Below are 20,942 nucleotides of genomic sequence, written 5' to 3'. Positions count from 1 at the left end.
AATAATATATATCATTATTTTTAATAGTATATATCACTATTATAACCTACCTGGTGGCCCTGGCAAACCTCGTGATCCTTGTATTCCAATTCCTCTTTCACCTTTCTCTCCAGGCGGACCTAAACCACACCAAAAAGAAAATATATTCAAGCTGCATCACAGAAGTGATGGCTTTAATTGCTCAGGAAACATCTAATGTCAGCAGTTTAATCAATGCCATTTTGAGCAGCTCTTTGAGCAGTTTTCATGATCTGATATTTGAGGTTCACGTGTGTTCTTTGTTTTGCTGATAGTCCCACCACTGTTCTAAACCCGGAAAGTTTAGAACCCTCCCGCCTTCAGGGGAATATCCCCATGACTCTAAGGACAACCCACCTCGCTCGCCAGGGGATCCTTGCATGCCAGGTGAGCCCGGAAATCCTGGCCTGCCTCCACTTCCAGGCTCTCCTGGGGTCCCAGGAGATCCAGGGGGACCTGGTGGCCCTGGAGGTCCAGGCTGGCTGCGACTTGAATGGTAATCGTTTGGAATTTGATTTAGCATCTGGTTAAATCGGGTCATTTGGCCTTTTGGGGGACAAAAAAGGAAGAAATAGATTAATTAAGAGAGTGAATAAGGAAACATCTTTTAGAGTGATTAAAAAAACTCTGCACCCAGCAGCTGGTGCCAGAGTTGAAACCAGTACAGTTTACCATTTTAAAAAGAAAGAACTATTCAGCGAATGGAAGACTTATGCATATTCTTATATCCTTTCCCTTCCCCAACTCAATCAGGAATAAATTGTGCTGTACAGTCACTTAAGATACTTGATTATGTACTGATTTCTCTGATAAAATTTTTTACTACTCCTCTACAGTTCCTACCCACCAGTAAAAATATATAAATTAAATCTAGGCTAATGAATAGCCAAATATGTGTAACTGTCTAAAGTGATACAGATCTGCCTCCTGGATTATGACCAGTGAATAATAAACAGTTAGGATGGTTACTTGAAGAATGGGGGTGGGAAGAGGAAATGCATTACTAAGCAGGACATTGAAAATAGCACATGTAAATTTTCGTTAAGTTAGCACAGGGTTTTTCAATGGTATTCCACAAAATCCTAGAATTCCATAAGAAATAGACAGTGAGATATTAAGAGATAAAAACATTAGTTGATTGTGGTTTTTTAACTAACAGATTCTCCAGTTCTAGTCCAGCTGGGTGGCGTTGGGTCAGCCCCTTCTCTCAGCCCTAAGAAGAAATCACTTTTGAAAAACTTTGCCCAGAAAACTACAAAAACACATCCAGGCTATTGCCAGGAGTCAACACTGATTCAAAGGCACAAAACAAAACAAAATGTTAATTTGCAAACATAAATCTAAATGTTAAAAAAGAATTACTCCTAGCAATACTATCCTTCTCAGCTTGACTTCTGGCACAGACTCCTGAACTAACGAAGGTGCCATTGATAAGCAACTGAAAATATTTTGTTCTGTGTGCTTCTACCTCCGATAAGGATTGTGAACTAATATGCACTTGTAAAAGAAACTCTCTTCTGATTTCTCATTAAGAAAACAACCTTTTAGAGCAGGGGTCTTCAAACTTGGCCCTTTTATGACTTGGGACTTCAACTCCCAGAATTCCTCAGCCAGTGTGCCTGGCTGAGGAATTCTGGGAGTTGAAGAAAACAAGTCATAAAAGGGCCAAGTTTAAAGACCCCTGCTTTAGAGGAAGGCTGTTATAGAGCATATGGCTACTCTGCAAACATCCCACATGCTTAAAATCTACACTGTGTTAGTGCCTGACAACTTGGTATATATGTTGGTATGTGATAGAAGCACCACTTACTGTTGATCATTTGTTCGCAGACTTGTCTTGCCACAGCTCGCATCATACTCTGGGAAGCAATGTCTCCCTTAATAAATAAAATGATTGTTGGATTATATCTCACTGTAAAAAAAACTGCATTTAATAAGTTAAAAAATGTATGTGAATTAATTCTAAAGCTGCACTTACTCGGTCACCTTTTTCACCTTTCAATCCAACTGGACCCTGTAACAGATTATAGTCCATCAAAATGTTATCACAGGACAGCTTTGTGAAGCACAAATAAATGATACAGGTAGCAAAACCCAAAAGAATGAATTAAATATATATATATATATATATGAGACTTATATACCGCTTTAAGCGCAAGCACTCTCTTAAGCGGTGTACACCACTAAGCAATGTATATATATATATTTACATTGCCCCCAACAATCTGGGTCCTCATTTTACCTACCCCGGAAGGATGAAAGGCTGAGTCAACCTTGAGCCGGTGAGATTTGAACTGCTGCCCTGCTGAACACAGTCAGCTAAAGTGGCCTGCAGTACTGCACTCTAACTGCTGCGCCACCTCGGCTCATATATACACACACATACACATACACACACACACACACACACACACACACATATATATATATATGTTTTCTGAGGTTTTCGCGGGTATTTGTATGTAGGTCTTTGGTTGTTCGGGTTTTCTCCCACGTAAAATTGGAGGTGTCTTGGCGACGTTTCGACGAAGTCGGAAGATGACGAATGGGACTTCGTCGAAAACGTCGCCAAGACACTCCAATTTTACGTGGGGAGAAAACCCGAACAACCAAAGACTATACATATATATATATATATATATATATATATATATATATATATATATATATATATATATATTTATTTATTTATTCTGTATCAAATGAGCAGCAACCGTCAGGAATTGGAGGGGAGAGACATAAGTAAACAGCCTCATAAAATTTAGAGTCAGGGTATCATCTACATATGCAGAAAAAAGATGTGGTGAAATATTGAGCAGATTAGACTACTGATCTGCATTTCCCCAGGCTGAAAATGGGATGCCACAACTGAATGTTTTCTTGATTTTTAAATATCAGAATACCATTTTTCCTCTTACAATTATATAGGAAAGAGCTGTTTGAAATAGTATAGTGCTGAACCAATGGATATTCTTGCTCATTGATTCAGCAGGACTGAATCTCATTATGCAGCATTGTAGAACATATGAACGTCTTGGAGCTTTATTCATACGCAGCATAAACAATACTGTTTGCAGGGTGAGGCTAAGTGACTGACAAGGATTGTGAAGATTCATGATTGTGCCTCATCCTCTTTTTCCAGCAGCTTCCTGTCTTTCTTCCCTACCACCCATCAGCTTGGCTGCTTCCCTCTGTTCCCTTCTATACCTTTTCTGGTGGAGCAATCAGGCTTCATTCCCTATAGAAAACATAGCCCCATTTCATCCATGTATGGACCCAAACAGCCAAAATCTATGTGTTTCTTTTCAAGCACCAAAAACAGCTGTTTCATTCATTTGGAAACTGCACGGGATCTTTTACTTGGTAATGTATTTAAATTCTGATTTCCTTTTTTATATACATACCCTTCACTCTATTTCCTTTTGTGGTAAGCAACATGATGCAATACACAAAAAAAGAAGTAAGAAATAGTAAGGAAAAGGAATTAAGGCATGAGAAGGAAAGGTAGCTATATAGCAAACACTTTGATCTGCAAATCATTCTTGCTTGCTCTGCATCCATGAACTGTTCCAAACATTGTTTTGTGATCTTCCTGTTTGCCCTTTTAACAGATAAAATGCTTTATAGCAGCACTGCCCATACATATGTATGTTTATAGCCTTTAAATTCTAATGGCTCATGAATACAGAAATTGGTCTCATATGTTTAAGGAATATGGGAAACTACCACATGAAACATGAATCAAAATAGTTCAAAAGCATTGGCTACGTCTTCCTAGATTTCAGACACTGGTCTCTCCTTTTTTCCCCCCTCCTCAAAATGCTGAACCTTTTGCAATCAAAGCAGTTATAGGACCATTGAGCTATATTCTATCTCTGGTTCCAAAAGAGATTTTTATTAATAAAATATATTCCATTCTGCCTTGACAAGGAAACCAAGTTATCTATAACTAATGTTAATGTAATGATCAAGCAGCCTTTTAAGTGTGTAACTTTCAACTTTATCATCTGAAATAGATCTGTTTAGAGATGTCCATAAGAGTGATTTGAGAAAGAAGGTGTATTCAAATACATTAGTATTTCTATTTTTCCTCTGAGACATTCCTTCAGTATTGTTTTCTGCAGTGTATTCCAATCTCTATGAATGCCAATTCAATGAGAAAATAGGGTAGGTCTGTATATAGTTAATGTTCAGTTTCTGTACAATAAATGGATAAAATAAGTTTCAAAAGTTACACAATTGAGCATTGATCTCTTTTCAACTAATGCTTCCCTCATTTTTAATTAAAATGAAATGTGGAAGAAACAATCCAACTACCTGATGAAATATCATAATGAATTGTCCAAGCAACTGTTGTTATTCCCTGGAATAAGGGGACTTCATTTCAGAGCCTCCCCCAACTCTAATTGTTAAAAAATAAAAACTCTTTCAAGTCAAGCTTGTCTTTATATGTGTAGTCCTTGGCAATAACATGCACATGGCTTCCCTCTGTCTTCTTCCTTGATTGTTTTGCAGCCTGTCTAAGCTACAGTCCTGGAATTTCCAAATTGTCCCACAGCCAGATATTAGCCAGGTCCAGTCCTGCTTAGTTTCCAAACTAAGTTCAGTCAGGTGCTGTTTCATTTATTAAAAGCAACACTGAAGGAGTTGGTTAGAGTGAAGTTGTCAGAGTGATTGACTGTTCTACTATATGCACTTTATACTACAGACATTCAGCAATAGTATTTTGTAGATACACACAAACAAGCATACAAATAATCCATCTGTAGGACGTTTGTATGTATAAATCTTAATACAATCCTTTCAGAATGTAATATAACTGAATAAGCTATATTCCTTTATTAGCAAATGGAAGAGACCTCCCCCATTCCAAAATCTACTGCCTCTCTTCTTTAACCAATGTCACTGGCCTACTCTGAATATTAAATATTTTTGCAAATGTCTCCCTGAAATGTGTCACTTAATGCTTTTTCATCAGCTCAGCAAAAGACACCAGTCTATCTGGTACTAGTCAGTTTCTTTCAAAACTTCTCAATGTGTTTTTAAGCAGGCTTAATGATACACAAAAATATTCCAGAAGTCAGGACCAGAACATCACTGTACGCAATTAAATACAATGTCAGTATTTATAAAATATGTCACTGAGATCGTGAACAAAAGTAAAACATTTACACTAGAGATAATTTCAAATATAGGGACTTCAGCATCAAGCACGCCAACTCAAAATGCCCTTTTATATTCTTAAGTCTGGTGGTGGATGTAAGATTCAGAGAGCACATCTGTCTCTGTTTCATAATTCTTTGTTACTGCCAGACTATTTAGAATGAAGTAACATCAGCAACATGCACTGAAAATGAAGACAGCATGTGCTCACAGACCTATGACAAAGTATACCCTTAGGAAGCCAAGCAATAGCAGACTCCATCTCTCCAAAAGAAAAATAAAATAACCCCAAAAGAGCACACACGGAGTGGGTAATTAAACCATTGTTCAAATAATTTAAAGAGTTGTTATACAGAATAAAGTCATGACCTGTTGATTTTTTTTGCGTGTGTAGAATGCAGGTCATATGACAATAATCTTAAACAATGGTTCTAAATCTTATTTATTTGGACAAATATGCGCTACCAGGGTTTGACGATGCAGTGTCTGTATACACCCTGGATATATAATTCACTTAGATGGCAGCTGACTCCCAAATTAAATGAACAAGTTTAATTTTTAAAATCCTGAGAGAGATATGGGAAGAAAGCCATACCCTCATAAGATGATAAATGAGAAAGGCAACATGTTCAAAAAACTGGTGATCTTGAGAAATATTATCCATTTCAAATTGGATATGATTGATAGTTACTTATGATACTCTTATGGACTTTATAGTTTGGGAACTATTGATTTTAGCCAACAGGGAGCCATGTGCTAGTTCTATGTTGGAAAAAGAAAAGAACAATTTGATATGAAATCAATTATCTAGATTGGGTGGGTCCATTTTACCAGATATATTCAAGCAGAGAGTAAAGAGAAATAGGTCAGGGTTGTTGTAATTTGAATTCCTTCACTGACTCAAGAAATTTTGGTCCTGATGACCTATAAAGGGGAAAAAAAATAGATCCAGGAAACTACAGACCTATCAGCCTGACCTCAATACCTGGAAAGATTCTGGAAAAGATAATCAAGCAAGGAATCAACAAACACCTAGAGGCAAACAAAGTCATAACCAAAAGCCAACATGGATTTGTCAAAAACAGATCATGCCAGACAAACCTTATTGTATTCTTTGACCAGGTGACACTATTAGTGGACCAGAGGAATGCTGTGGATATAATTTACTTGGACTTCAGTAAGGCATTTGTTAAAGTAGATCACAACCCACTACTAGGTAAGATAGATAAATGTGGGTTAGACAGCATCACCACCAGATGGATTCGTAACCAGCTGACCAACTGCACTCAACGTGTAGTCCTCAATGGAACTGCATCTACATGGAGGGAAGGATGCAGTGGGGTACCCCAAGGCTCTGTTTTAGGCCCAGTACTCTTCAACATCTTCATCAATGATTTGGATGAGGGGATAGTTGGGGAACTCATCAAATTTGCATGACACCAAGCTGGCAGGAATAGCCAGCAGTGTGCTGCAGCTGCCAAAAAAGCCAACACAATGCCAGGCTGCATTAACAGAGGGATAAAATCAAAATCACGTGAAGTATTAATAACGCCTTGGTAAGACCACACTTGGAACAATGCATCCAGTTTTGGTCACCACGATGTAAAAAAGATGTTGAGACTCTAGAAAGAGTAAAGAGAAGAGCAAACGAAGATGATCAGAGGACTGGAGGCTAAAACATATAAAGAACAGTTGCTGGAATTGGGTATGTTTAGTTTAATGAAAACTAGGGGTGACATGATAGCAGTGTTCCAATATCTCAGGGGCTGCCACAAAGAAGAGGGAGTCAAGCTATTCTCCAAAGCACCTGAAGGCAGGACAAGAAGCAATGGATGGAAACTAATCAAGGAGAGAAGCAACCTAGAACTAAGGAGAGATTTCCTGACAGTTAGAACAATTAACCAGTGGAACAAACTGCCTCCAGAAGTTGTGATTGCGCCAACACTAGATGTTTTTAAGAAAAAACTTGGAGAACCATTTGTCTGAAATGGTATAGAGTTTCCTGCCTGAGCAGGGGGTTGGTCTAGAAGAACTCCAAGGTTCCTTCCAACTCTATTATTATTGTTGTTGTTATTGTTATTATTATTATAGATTGCCCTTCCCAATACTATTAAGATAAAGAACACCTTCTCTCAAAAGTGAGGTCCACTTACGGATTTCTCTAATTCCTTTCTTAGTCTGTTGTGTATTTATGAACCATCCTCAAATCTAGATATCTGAAACAGATTTACCACAGTTCACTTTTATATAGATTTATGTTCCAGCTTTCATATTTCTGCAAGTATTCGAGATAACCAATATATTTTTAAAAAATATATTAAAAATTGAAGACACAAATTAGAAACAGAGACATTCTAGGTTTAAAATAGATTGATTTAAATGGAAGAATCATTCTTCTGAAGGCTTTATCTGGAATTCTAAAATATTTAAACTTTTTTATCTGGAATGCGATGGCTCAGCAATTAAAAATGCTGAGCTTGTCAGCTGGAAAGCTGACAGCCCGAATTCAAGATCCAAGCGCTGCATCACAGGGTGAGCTCTCATTTTTTGCCTTAACTCCTGCCCACCTAGTAGTTTGAAAGCATGCAAATGCAAGTAGATAAATAGCTACCACTTCGGTGGGAAGGTAACAACGTTCCATGCACTTCAGCGTATAGTCATGCTGGTCACATGACCATGGAAGCATCTTCAGACAACACTGACTCCCTTGGCTAAGAAACAGGGATGAGCACTGCCCCTAGAGTCAGTCATGACTGGACAGAGATAACTGCTAACCCCCATCCTATTTTTCCCATATTTATCTTTGTTAAATTTCATTGTGTTTTCCTCAGTCCTGTTCTGTAATTTATACAGGGTTTTGTTTTCAACTTCATTTTTTTTTCTTTAGGTTATTAGGTAGCCCATACAAGTTTGTATTAGCTGTTAATTTGATAACTGTTGCCTCCACCTCTTTCTCCAGGCTATTAATAAAAGTGCTGAAGAATAAAGAGCTCAGTGTTGAAACTTTGGACACTGTCTGGCAAGACTTTTTTTTACAAATACGAGGTGACTTCTGCCAATTGCCACATTGTTGTCAACTCTAAACCTGACCCTAGGATACAAGTCAATTGGAGATTTAAATTCATTCAACATAAATAAGGATTCCTTGTCCATGTTTCTATCAAATTCAAACTTCATCTTGCACCTTCATATTTTCATACTGAAGACAAGTTAATCAGAAATTAAACAGCTTTGCCTATTTTTTTTGTAACTTTAGCATTTTGTTGTTTTTATAGAGTTGGTGGTACAGTAAACATTAATCCCTGAGAATCTGCACCATTTTGGATTATTTGCTTGGCACCAATTTTCAAAGATCAGATAATGTTCCCAAGATGCACTGAACTGCTATGCTAGTGTCTAATTAACTTAAGATATATTCCCTGTACTAGCTTGAGTGTCTATAATTATCTAATAGTCTTACAACATGCTGAAATTTACTACATGTGATCATGTGATCCTCATCTCATCCTTGGACTAAACTAGGGGTAGGTAACCTCGGCTCTTTTATGACTCATGGACTTCAACGCCCAGAATTCCTGAGTCAGCATAGTCTACACCTGGACTAAACTATATACTCTAGTTCTTTGTGTGACTGGTTCTACAAAGATACAATGAAAGTCTGAAATTATCAAAGGAAATGGTGTATGATTGAATAAAGTGCTACTTTGGAACTGGGCCATACAACTACAGAAAAGCCTACATGACCTTTAGATCTCTGCAGGCTACATTTGGCTGACTACTCACACATATGGTCTTAGGTTGACACTCTGGCATTTTTTGATAGCACAAATGAGGGTGGTGAAATCCTATCTACCTCCTAAGTCTAACCAAACATCTGCACAAACTCTATGTGCCAGAGTTCCAGCTGGGAACAGATCTATAAATGTGAGAAACGGTGAATGTGATGTCAAGCATATGGGGAACGGGCTGTTATTGTATGCTCTCAAATCATGTAATATATATTCATCTTATCTATAAATAGAACAAAAATAACATTCAGTCAAGTACAAGTTAAGTAAAACTTCCTGGTAAGGGGAGATCTGCCTTGTCTTTTGGCTTTTATTATTATTATTTTTAGTTGGGGTTTGAGAGTTTTGCCTTTTTTTAAAGGTCTGTTCAATCTATTTTACACTATATGTTCTATGTTTCCCACTTAATAAAAGCAGAAAGCTGCCCTGCTAATTTTTCACAATCATAGCCAGATGTGATTATAAGGATCACCAAAATAAGTTTGGACTCTCAGGTTACAAACTCTTAATTTAAAGGATCTGTAGAATTATACCCAAGTTAATACTGCCAAGACTAAATTGGCCTCTGCTCCTTAGCGTTTTTGTAGCACTTTGAAGTTTACAATAATAACAGAAGTGATCATGCTTTCCTTCCATGAGAAGACTAACTTTTCAGATTAGGTTGCTCTTAGAGACAGAAGCAGATTACAATTCAGACCAACTCAAACAAATGATATATGCTAGTCTGACTCATTTACTCTAGAGATATAGCAATAGCACTTTGGGCAGTTTACAATGCCAGCATATTGCCATCAACAATCAGGGTTCTCATTTTATCGACCTCAGAAGAATGGAAGGATGAGTCAATCTTGAGCCCCATCAAGACTGAACTCCAGGCTGTGGGCAGAGTTTGCTGTAGTGATTAGCAGTGGTTAGAATACTGCATTCTAACCAATGCGCCAGCAGATATGACTGAATATTCTTATGATCAGTTCTTACAGTCATGAATTGCAAAGCCTTTCAACGAAGAGGCAAATAATACAAAACCAGCACCATATTATAGTATGTGGTTAGCAGAATCAGTCTTAGAACTCAAATTCTTTATCAGAAGTCTACGCTTCTTCAAGAATACTGATAGCAACAAAGTTAAAGAAATGGATGTTGTTGTATTTCCATGATTGCTGGGCCAGCAGATGCAACTACAGAGCCGTCTGATGCCAAATATCCCAAAGGTGCTTTTTCAAAAGGCAACTAGACTTCCTTTGTTTTTCCTTGAAGACATTTCGTTTCTCATCTAAGAAGCTTCTTCAGTTCTGAACTGAAGCGAAACATCTTTAAGGAAAAACAAAGGAAGTCCAGTTGCCTTTCGAAAAAGTACCTTTGGGACAACCATGACCTGGATGACTGAGAATCTCCATAGTCATCTGATGTCAAATGTTTGCCCATCACATTTTAGGATACATCTGTCAAAGGAGCTTCCATCAATTGCTATTAAGGCCAAATTTTGATCCTACTTAATCCCTAAGACAGTTTCAAAATTGACGCTATCAACAGAAAGTTGGGAAGCTTCATTCAAGTATTTTTAAGCTTAAATGTTCTCAAAATGCTACATTAAAAAAAACCACCACAGGCAGTATATCACACTTGACTGAATTTTAAAAATAGCAAATAGATAATTCCACTAAGTAATTTACCTCTGGGATATTTATGTAGTGGAGAAATATATATCTTGGCATGTTCAATTGGAGTCGTTTTTTTCAAAGTGGAAAAAACCATACAACCACAATTTCCAGACCTGACTTTCATGCTGCAAAAAGCATGTACGATAAAAAGTGACTTGCCATCAATGATAGCCATTGTGTGGTGTACCATTTCCTACTGGAAATGTAAAGTAGAAGGGCTTTTCACAAAAGATACAATATATGCCAGTGACAGATTCTCTTACCGGTGAACCACGATCACCTGGTTTCCCAGCTGGACCAGCAACTCCAGGCACGCCTGGGGCACCCTATAAAGAAGAAGATTGAAAAGATATACAGAAAAGGGAAATAATAGTCTTGAGCAATTTTATTTGTGTTTGTTCAATGTATATATCTGAAATGAAACATATACTCAGAAATGAGGGGCTGCCACGAAGAAGAGGGGATCATGTTATTCCCCAAAGCACCAGTTGGAAACTGATCAAAGAGAGAAGCAATTAAGAAGAAGAAGAATTAAGAAGAAACTTCCTGACAGTGAGGACAATTAACCAGTAGAACAGCTTGCCTTCAGAAATCGTGGGCGCTCCATCACTGGAGGTTTTTAAGAAGAGGCTAGACAGTCACTTGTCTGAGGTGGTATAGGTTCTCCTGCTTGAACGGGGGCCTGGACTAGAAGACCTCCAAGGTCTCTTCCAGCACTATTCTATTCTGTTCTGTTCTGTTCTAAATTTAGCTAATACTAGGAATAAACTGAGTGGACCAAATTTCTGTCTAATCACTGTCCTAAAATAATGGGGGGGGGAAATGCCTGATTCATGTAGGGTGATCTGAATAAGGCAATTAAATTTACATCATTTTTACTTGATTTTCTTATATTTACAACTTATATTGTTTGCAAGGTGATATGTTTTGTTGTTTTGTTTAAATATCAGCTTAAAATCATCATTAAAAATTTGATGTTTATAGGAAGGTGACCCACTGCAAAAGGAAAATAAGATTGTACACTTTATTAAATAATGTTGTAGCAAGATGTAGATCAGTGGTTCTCAACCTATGGGTTGCGACCCCATTTGGGGTCGAACGACCATTTTACGGGGGTCGGCAAACAATGCGATCCGCCATTTTCCCCCCTCAGGGGGCGCTGCTGTGCATGCGCGCCACGCATGGGGGCGGCCACGCGCATGCGCGCCGCGTCCGTGTGACGGGGGTCGCCGTCACACAAACGTTGAGAAACGCTGATGTAGATGTATTATGCAGTCAACGGAATTGGATCAACTAAATTGGACCTACAACTAATGCTGCAATGTAGAGAGCACGTCTTCAGAGCCCCAATACGTTCAGCAGTTGATATCACTGCACGGAGTCCCCTTTTCTTAGGCTTTTCTTTAATATACCTTCATACTGCAAAACTTCAGCGTTTCTCACGTTTGGCGACTTTAAGATATGTAGACTTCAGTTCCCAGAATTCCTCAGCCAGCATGCTGGCTGAAGAATTCTGGAAGTCAAAGTCCACACATCTTTAAACTGCTAAGCTTGAGAAACACTGCTGTAACCGATGACTGGAGTCATTTTTGCTATATTAAGCATCCACACTCACTGAATTAATATGCCAGCTGTAATTTAATTTGCTTTGGTACCATGTGTTCCTGAAAAGGATGACAGCACTGTCTGACACAAAACAGACACAACTCCCACCAGCACCATCCATCATAGTTCCACTATTACATTATCATTCCCACAACAAAGCCAACACTAACCGCTGGTCCTGGAGGACCTCTTGGTCCTGATGGGCCATCTTTTCCAGTAAAGCCCTGTTTGGAGAACAATGAATATTATGGATTAGCGTTTTTTTTGTTTTGCTTGTAGGGACAATATAATTATGCAGAAACATTTTTGGGCCAACCGCCATGTAAAAACTATCAAAAGCATTCAAAACCACAATGTCTAAATATCCCGTGTTATTAAGGATCAATAACTATAGCTGCAATAACTATAGTATATACTACATACCACAGGTCTTAGAAAACTTAGTATTTAGCGAGAAAATTTTACTACTGTAATAAATTATCTATTTCTCTACTGTAGATGAAAAACAAAGATCTCTTGTAAGGCTTATTGTTTATTTTCCTCTTATCCAAAGCCTTTGCTTCTGTATGTTCAGTTGCATAATGCAATTCCTCACTGATTTGTATCACAACTATACAAAGCCTATCATTTCTTCATTATTCCATCAGTTATCAACTTTCTTTAAACTTGTGCCCTCTGTATGTGTTTGACTATAATTGTCCACTGACCCCAATCAAACCAAAGAAATCTGATCTAAAGAAAAAGTAACTTAAAAGACTGTATATTTAAAGCCCATCTGCTCCACCCTTTCAAGGTTCAGGGAAGCTGACAAAATGGAGACACATAGAATTATAAATGTTCTAATGTGGTTCAAAGCCTTTGTAAAGTTTCCACTCTCCGGGATAAATCAGAACTACTCACTCTGTCACCTGGTGGCCCCATTGTGCCAGGAGGGCCACTTAGGCCTGGCGATCCCTAGGTGAGAAAGAAAACATTAGTTAGACAGGATTTTGGAACAACGCAATACAATTTTAACATATAACGGCATTTTATTTTAATATTATAGTTCCTTGTATTGTAGGCTCTTTGGATACAGCGATACTGATTTTGACCCCAGGAAAAGAATTGGACCAAAACAAGTAGACCTTTGATTTATAATTTCAGCATGCTGTACAGAATTATATTTGTCTACATTCTAGTTGTTTATAGTTGTATGTCTTGTTAATTCTTTTAAAGGTAAACATATTTTATTTATCAGCATGTTATAAATCTTATTCACTCTTAAGTAATAGCTACAGGTAGTCCTCGGCTTACGATCACAATTGGGATCAGAATTCCTGCTGCTAAGCAAAGTGGCGGTTAAGTGAAGAGTTGTGCCAATTTGGTGATCTTTATTATTGCCATAGTCATTAAGCAAATCACTCCAAATAAGTGAATTGCGCAGTTGTTAAGCACATCCGGCTTTCCTCCCCGCTGACTTCATTTGTCAGAAGCCAGTTGGAAAGGTCGCAAAGGGTGATAACGTGACCCTGGGACATTGCGACCGTCATAAATACGTGCCAGTTGCCAAGCACTATGGCCGTGGGGATGCTATGACAATTGTTAAGTGCAAGGGCTGGTTGTAAATCACTTCTTTAGTGCCACTCTGACTTCAAATGGTCGCTAAATGAATGGTTTCAAGTCAAGGACTACCTGTAATCATTAAGCAATCATTATCCTTAGTAAGAAGACCTACTAATGGTTACGGATGAGAGAAATTCAGCCATTTTGAGAATGGAACATGGTTTGGAAATCTAGACTCTCTTATTCTCCTTCAGAACTATGCTGTTCCAGAGGCAGATTAGCATTTTCTAGAAGTTGATATTTCCCAATCCAGAAGTAGGTCGAGGTGCCCCGGAATCAGGCCTACAAGCAGAGTATCTTTTGGAAGAAAGGAAAATAAATAGCAAAGGAACTTACTGATCGCCCTGGTAGTCCAGGTTCTCCAGGGTTACCCTTTGGCCCTTGACGTCCCTAGAATTAAAAAAGATCATTCTTTTGTTTATTTCCTCAAAAATAAACTCATGGGTCTAATTAACAGACGTGCTTATCTTTAAGCCTCAAAACCCATTAGAGTAGTGGTTCTCAACCTTTCTAATGCCGCGACCCCATAATACAGTTCCCCATGTTGTGGTGACCCCCAACCACTTATACATCACCGTGTGCCAGGGGCGTGGCCAAAGAAAAAGGGGAAAAAATGGCGGACAGCCTTGTTTGGCGACCCCCGTGAAATGGTCGTTCGACCCCAAATGGGGTCCCGACCCACAGGTTGAGAACCACTGCATTAGAGCAAACAAGGGTTCATTTGGGCATGTAGTGTGTGGCTTTCCTTTCATTCACATCACGGGAAGTAAGCATGATAGTTTATTAGACAACATTTCCACCCAATAAAACATTAAAAGAAATACTTAAGCTTCTCGTATTTCCCTGAAAAGGCGAGCAAAGAAGCAGATCAAATGCAAACTCAAATAAGCACAGCATGTCTCTATGTTTATGCAGAATCTACAAATCCCGCAGTATTTAGAAATCTGTTTGGTGCACTTATACACCTTGACTTACTTAGCATACATCTGAATATACTGGGAAATCAGAAAGCATTTATTATACCGCACTTCGTCTCTTATCCTGGCCAAACAGCATTCTTACTTACAGGTTCTCCTGTAATGGAAAGCCCATTCATTCCTTGTGGTCCTGATGGCCCTTGAGGGCCTGGAGGGCCTGGATCTCCACGAGCACCTGGTGGCCCCTGAAAATAACAAAAGAAAAAAATATATATTTTTCAAAAAAGTTACACAAGATTGGAGTCAAGTCTTTGGTGATAACAAGTGACTAAACAATTGCTTTCTCGAACATGATTGCCTCCGGAAGTGTTGGGTTGCACTCCCCATCTTCCCCAGCTAGGGTGATAGGCCTTTCTTTCTGGAAATGGTACATGCAGAGCTATGTACTTTCCAAGATCTTTAAATAGATGAGCATAAATGCTAAACTGAAATTTATGGGAACGGCATTGCTTCGAAGCGTTAGGAACTCAATTCAATTACTGTAGATAAATGAAATTTCTTGTATTTTTTTAAAGGAATTTTCTTACACTTGGACTGCTTGGGGTTGCTTACATAAACTAGTACCAACAAAAGGAAAAACAAAAACCGGCAAAATTGCCATTCTTATTTTTTAAACTAACTCATAGGCATATGGATTCTCCAATGCAAGTGCCAGTAATACTAAAGTTATTGCAGGTAAAAAAAAAGTTGCCATTTAGTGTACTTTCAATAGGATGCTGTAACTAATTAGACTTTTCAGATATTATGTCTCCCATAGAAATGTTATATAGCTAAGGATAGCGGGAGGCAATCGGCTCCTGCTGGAAAAGCATGTGATAGCCATGGCTAATTGGGCTTTTGCACACTTTCAGATTGTGTGCCAACTGCACCTGTCCTGGATCAGAAGGGTCTGCTAATTGTGATCCATGCCCTCGTGATATCCTATTTAGACTAATGCAACATACTCTACAGGGAGCTGTTCTTGAGTAGCATTCAGAAGCTTCAGCTGGAACAGAACGCAGCTGCATGGGCTGTAAATGGTGCTGGCTATCCTGCATATATGTAACCCCACTGCTTTGGGAGCTGCCAGTATTTTTCTGGGTGCAATTCAAGGTGCTGGTTGTCACCTTTAAAGCCCTTCATGGCTTGGAACCATGGTTATCTGAGATGCTGTCTTCTTCTAGTTGTTTCTACCTGTCCAATCCAGGTCCTGTTCAGCCAATGAATGTTGGCTGGTGAGAACCAGGCAAAGTGCCTTCTCTGCTGTAGCTCCTGCTCTCTGAACATCCCCCCCCCAAGAGGAAGAAGATCTTGAAGACCTTATGTGTCTCGGCCTGGGGTCCCGAGTCTGGGAAGAGCCCCATTTCCAGGTAAAGTTGACACCAATGGATTATGATACATCTTGGTTGCTATTTGTATTTCTTTTTTGCGTTATGTTTTGACTGTTTTAATAGTTTTTATGATTGTGCGTTGCCAAGGGTCACTGATTTGAGATGGGCAGTTATACAAATTGAATACATAAATACTCACAGGAGGTCCACTTAAGCCTCTTTCGCCTCTTGAACCACTGATACCTCGAGCTCCCTAAAATCCAGAAAAACAAACACATGGGAAACAAAGAGATAAAGACTATCATGTTTAAATTTTCTATACAGAACATCCTATCTTCTCACAATTTTCTGAAGGACCTAGTATTATTCATTCTGAAAAAAATCTTTCAAGCATAGCTACAAAGAGATTGCCCACCATTAAAAGATAAAAACAATGTTTAGGGGCTACAAGCTGCACATTTTATTTCCTCAGGAAGGCAGAAGTGATAAAACAAGGAGGAAGGCTAAAATGATTAACTGCTAAATATTTGTCATTAATCACTAATACATTACAATGTGTGAGATCATTTTCTTTGAACAGCATGCCTCTTTCCTCTCATTTAAACAGCCCTTAGGAGTGGCATTCATCTGATCTGTGTCAATCATGTTGAATCAGTTTCATCCCTTTCACAGAGTTAGAAGTTAGGAAATTTTTCTTTTATAAAGTCTTCTTGCTCATTTCACTGGCTTCCATCATTACCTGAACAATTCATTTCCAAACTTGAGCTAATGATATGTGGATGGTAGCAGGTTTTCCACACTTGTGTTACAGAAGTGCATTGTCATTACACAGCCCAAGGCATATAACTCAGTTGTGGGATTCAAATATGTGAACAACCGGTTCTCCGTGTGGATGCCGCTTCAGGAAGTCCATTCTGGGCCTGGGCAACAAAAAATTAGCTACCGGTTCTACCAAACTGGTGCGAACTGGCTGAACCCCACCACTGATATAATTATACCGGTAAGAGAGGTCCCTCAGCCCTGTATCTACTCTAGGAAATGAGCACACAAATAATGGCTGCTGACTGGTGTTACTGTGCCAAAACTAGGGATGAAGTTAACTACTTGCCACTACAAAAGATGATACAGGCAGTCCTCAGTCCTGCCCATTATGATCCTAAGTCATAACTTTACAATCTTTCTTGGTGATTGTAAAATGAACATGGCAGTTGTAATATGAATGTGGTGAATGCCGTGGCTGGTTAATTGGACCATTGTTCACTATGGCACAGATTTGCCAAAACCCAGATAAGGGATCATGGCCATATTGCTGAGTGCCTTAAGTGCAGTCATGTGATTGCAGAGGGGGCCCAACCACCAGAACTTTGGATCAAAGTTTTAAGTTCCCTGTTGGGTCTTTCCAACCTTCGGGTCCAGTCATAAGTCAAGGACTATCTGTGTTCTAGTCTTCAACTGATATTGATCCAGACTCAATTAAGCTTTTAGAAGTTAAACATAGGCTTATCCATATGGCTTATAATTACAATATATTTATTTTTACTTACAGCAGGTCCTGGAGGTCCTGGAGCCCCCACACTGGTTTGTACACATGTACAAGCATTTGGCAATGATGGGCATTTTGCTTCATCCCTCTGAAATTTAAAGCAAAACATGACATGACAGTTTTAAAATGATCTTTTCCTAACAGAGAAAACAATTGTAATCTTACAGGTGGATAATTTACTGTATACTATAACTATATCTGATATTGAAGTCTACATAAAAGCAAAAACTGATTGCTCTGCTGGGGAAACACACCCTTTCCACATGTTTACAGCACTCTGTACTTTCTTCACGCATTCTAAGATTTATTTTACAAAATATATTCTAAGGCTGTATTCTACTCACTCCCATATTAATTAACACTTTTAATTTAAAGTAAAATTCAATTTGCATTAAATATAAAAATAACTAAATATGATTTTAATGCAGCTTCTATTTTACACTCAACATCAACCCAGTTAAATACTGACTTCTACAATATTATACAATGCTGATATATAATTATAAGTTGAAGTGTTAGCTTTCCTATGATCTGGTGCTAATATAAATTAAAAAGAACATAATTCACACCGTATCTTGAGAACTGTCACTGCTTCCATTCTGTTTTTTAGAACAGTGGGATATAAAGCAAAATTGTATCATTAAATAACATAGATTGGTTTCAGCAGAAAATGGTGTTGGCGGAAGTCTAAAAAAGACTCCAGAAATTTACTATTTCTGGGGAAATCTACTGAAGCACAGTAGTTAAAATCAATGAATTATTCCAGTAAAATTATATACGGTACTTATTTCTCTCTTCTCTATGAAGTTCTTTAAGTTATCTTCTGCCTGCTGGTTTTTCTCAACTCATCTCCCTTCATTTATTCTCCCTCTCCTTCAAAATGAACATGGTCTAGTTGCATATTGATACAAATGCTGCTGGCTGATTTTTCCCTAATATGCTACATTATCAACAGCTACAATCGGTTGTTTCACTGTTCCTTATCCTAGACAGATTCCACCTCAAAGTCCACAAGAGATTTATAAAAAAAAATAGTAAGTTAAATGAAAGATAAGGGAATACTAGGTATATTTAATATTTTTTTAAGAATACAGTCTTAGATTCTGAAAACGTAAATGGAAAGTGACAAGCTAAACTGTTTTTTCTACAATAGGCTATCTGGACTGCAATATTTAGAATATGCTCTGGTGAAGTTACATTCCTGCATTCAGTATGATTCAGAATCCAATAGATAATTTATTATTCCCAAAAGAGATTGTTTAAGGCTGTTATCCCACACTGTTCTCTTGGAGGAACAAGCTCAGGCTCTTGATATGAGGTATTAAATCTCTCTAAACATTTCCTATATATTTACCTTAGAAGGAATGTCACAGCATCTATCTCTGCTGGTCCAAACTGCATTGCACACAATGTCAAAGCTCTGTATATCAAACTATAAAGCAGAAATGGAAGTGTATTTAAAGTTATATCTGAATTAATCTTCAAGTCCAAAATCCTGCAGTTTAAACAAAACAATGGTACTGTCTTTCTTTCAGCTATGCCAGCCAAGTATCATTCCTATTACCACACCAAGGACATTAATACAGGAAACTAAGAAAATGGTCACAAAGCGGTTTACCTCAGGTCCCTGTGGTAGTTCACACGATTCCTATAAAACTGGATTAATTGTAATCAAATGCATGGATAGCTTTGAGGAAAGAGAAAGGAGATGCTGCTTAGGAATCTACTGTACATGAGAGGCTGGAGTCTGAAATCATTTTAACAGTTAAAAAAATAAATTTGGGAAGGGCCTGTCCTAATGGCTGTAGCAGTTAAAACTAACAGACAGGAAGCTGTACTTTCAGATCTGCAAGATTCCGTATATATAGCCTTACAATAAAGTAGATTTAGCTCACCTAGTCGTATTTCCTATCTGGTTTACCTGGGAAGACCGACATTATTGCATAACCGACCTTCATCTTTAAGAGCTCTGCCACTTATACAAAATAACAAGCAGAACGACCCCTGTTTCTAGAGCAGTGTTTCTCAACCTTGACAATTTTAAGGCATGTGGACTTCAACTCCCAGAATTCCACATGCCTTAAAATTGTCAAGGTTGAGAAACACTGTTCTAGAGACAAAAATGTTTCCTGCCCTTTCACCTTTCCAGACATACCTAGAGGCACACAATCTGTCTATCTGACTCCAAAAGCATTTCTCCTGAAAGGCTGCTAATGGGATGACTGGAAAGAAAAACTTGAATTCTGAAGCCATTACCAAAAGGGGAATTTCAAAAGCTTTCCTTTCAACATGGTATTAAAATCAATTATTTAGCACAGTACCCTAAACTCCAGCAAGTAATTAAAATTTCATTTAATGACTTATATTTTGGAGTAGATTGTGTGACACATGAAATGAGAGGTACAGGGGTGGGGACACCAACAAGCACAGGAGGAACATGCATTTCATCCCATTTTGAGACAGTAGGGAAAAATCATTTCCAAAGTAGTTAAGAACCACAAAACACTTTTTACTGTTTGTTATGTATTATTACTGATTTTCTGTTGATCTTATGGGAGGGATAGCTGTGTACAGAACAAGAGATACATAGCAAAATCAGTATTGTGGTGGTGCTATATATTAGACTTTGCCAACCTTGTGCCTTCCAAATATATTAAGACTACAGTATTCAGAATCCCCAAGAAGCATGGCCACTGACTGATATGTTTATCATTAGCAATGAAAGTTACTTAAAATAATAAACATATTGTTCCCAGCCAAAGACTCTGTGACATTTATGACTGAGTCATGCAACTGACTCAGAGGTTGATGCTACTAAAAGAAAAGTTCTGTTTCTATTCTAAGCCAAATATTGTGGGAATACTTTGAAGAATATGAGTGAATTTTGATGGAAGCCAACAGTCTGCATACAATCTATATACACTCTATCTGAACTCAGACAACTGAGAAGTTTTCTATCAAATTTTTAGAGCTACAGCCTTTGGATAATATGCAACTCTGAAACTCAAAACAGTTATTCATGCATTTATTTAAAATGCTCGTGTCCTGCTTTAATTGGCTTTAAGCAGCAGACCGGATAAAGAAAAACAAAATATATCAGCTTTATAACAATATTTATATAATAATAATAACAGTCATAATCATCAGTATCATAATAACCTCCAGCTCAGCTATATGTTTACTCACTCTTCACTCCTCTTAGTTAAAAACAAGAATATTGGGGACTAAGGAGTGAGTAGAAGATATCTTGAATATCAGGAGCCAGATCTTATTTT

The 20,942-nt window shown here is 38.1% G+C and overlaps 1 protein-coding gene across 8 annotated transcripts in view; it reads right to left on the bottom strand.

The window, feature by feature from the left end:
* COL12A1 (collagen type XII alpha 1 chain) overlaps positions 1-20,942 on the bottom strand; it is a 135,524-nt gene that overhangs the window by 4,999 nt on the left and 109,583 nt on the right. For all 8 annotated transcript variants that reach the window (XM_039346632.1, XM_039346637.1, XM_039346633.1 and 5 more), the window contains 12 exons: positions 19,022-19,099; positions 17,669-17,755; positions 16,324-16,377; positions 14,904-14,999; positions 14,174-14,227; positions 13,136-13,189; positions 12,406-12,459; positions 10,894-10,956; positions 1,997-2,032; positions 1,829-1,895; positions 376-564; positions 51-119 (listed from right to left, as the gene is read on the bottom strand). In XM_039346632.1, coding sequence (XP_039202566.1) covers positions 51-119; positions 376-564; positions 1,829-1,895; positions 1,997-2,032; positions 10,894-10,956; positions 12,406-12,459; positions 13,136-13,189; positions 14,174-14,227; positions 14,904-14,999; positions 16,324-16,377; positions 17,669-17,755; positions 19,022-19,099 — 901 coding nt within the window. The remainder of the gene's footprint in view (positions 1-50; positions 120-375; positions 565-1,828; positions 1,896-1,996; positions 2,033-10,893; positions 10,957-12,405; positions 12,460-13,135; positions 13,190-14,173; positions 14,228-14,903; positions 15,000-16,323; positions 16,378-17,668; positions 17,756-19,021; positions 19,100-20,942) is intronic.

Source organism: Crotalus tigris, unplaced genomic scaffold, assembly GCF_016545835.1.
Source record: "Crotalus tigris isolate CLP2741 ecotype Arizona unplaced genomic scaffold, ASM1654583v1 scf7180000018016.4438896, whole genome shotgun sequence".
NCBI lineage: Eukaryota > Metazoa > Chordata > Lepidosauria > Squamata > Viperidae > Crotalus > Crotalus tigris.
This window is presented reverse-complemented; position numbering and strand designations above follow the sequence as displayed.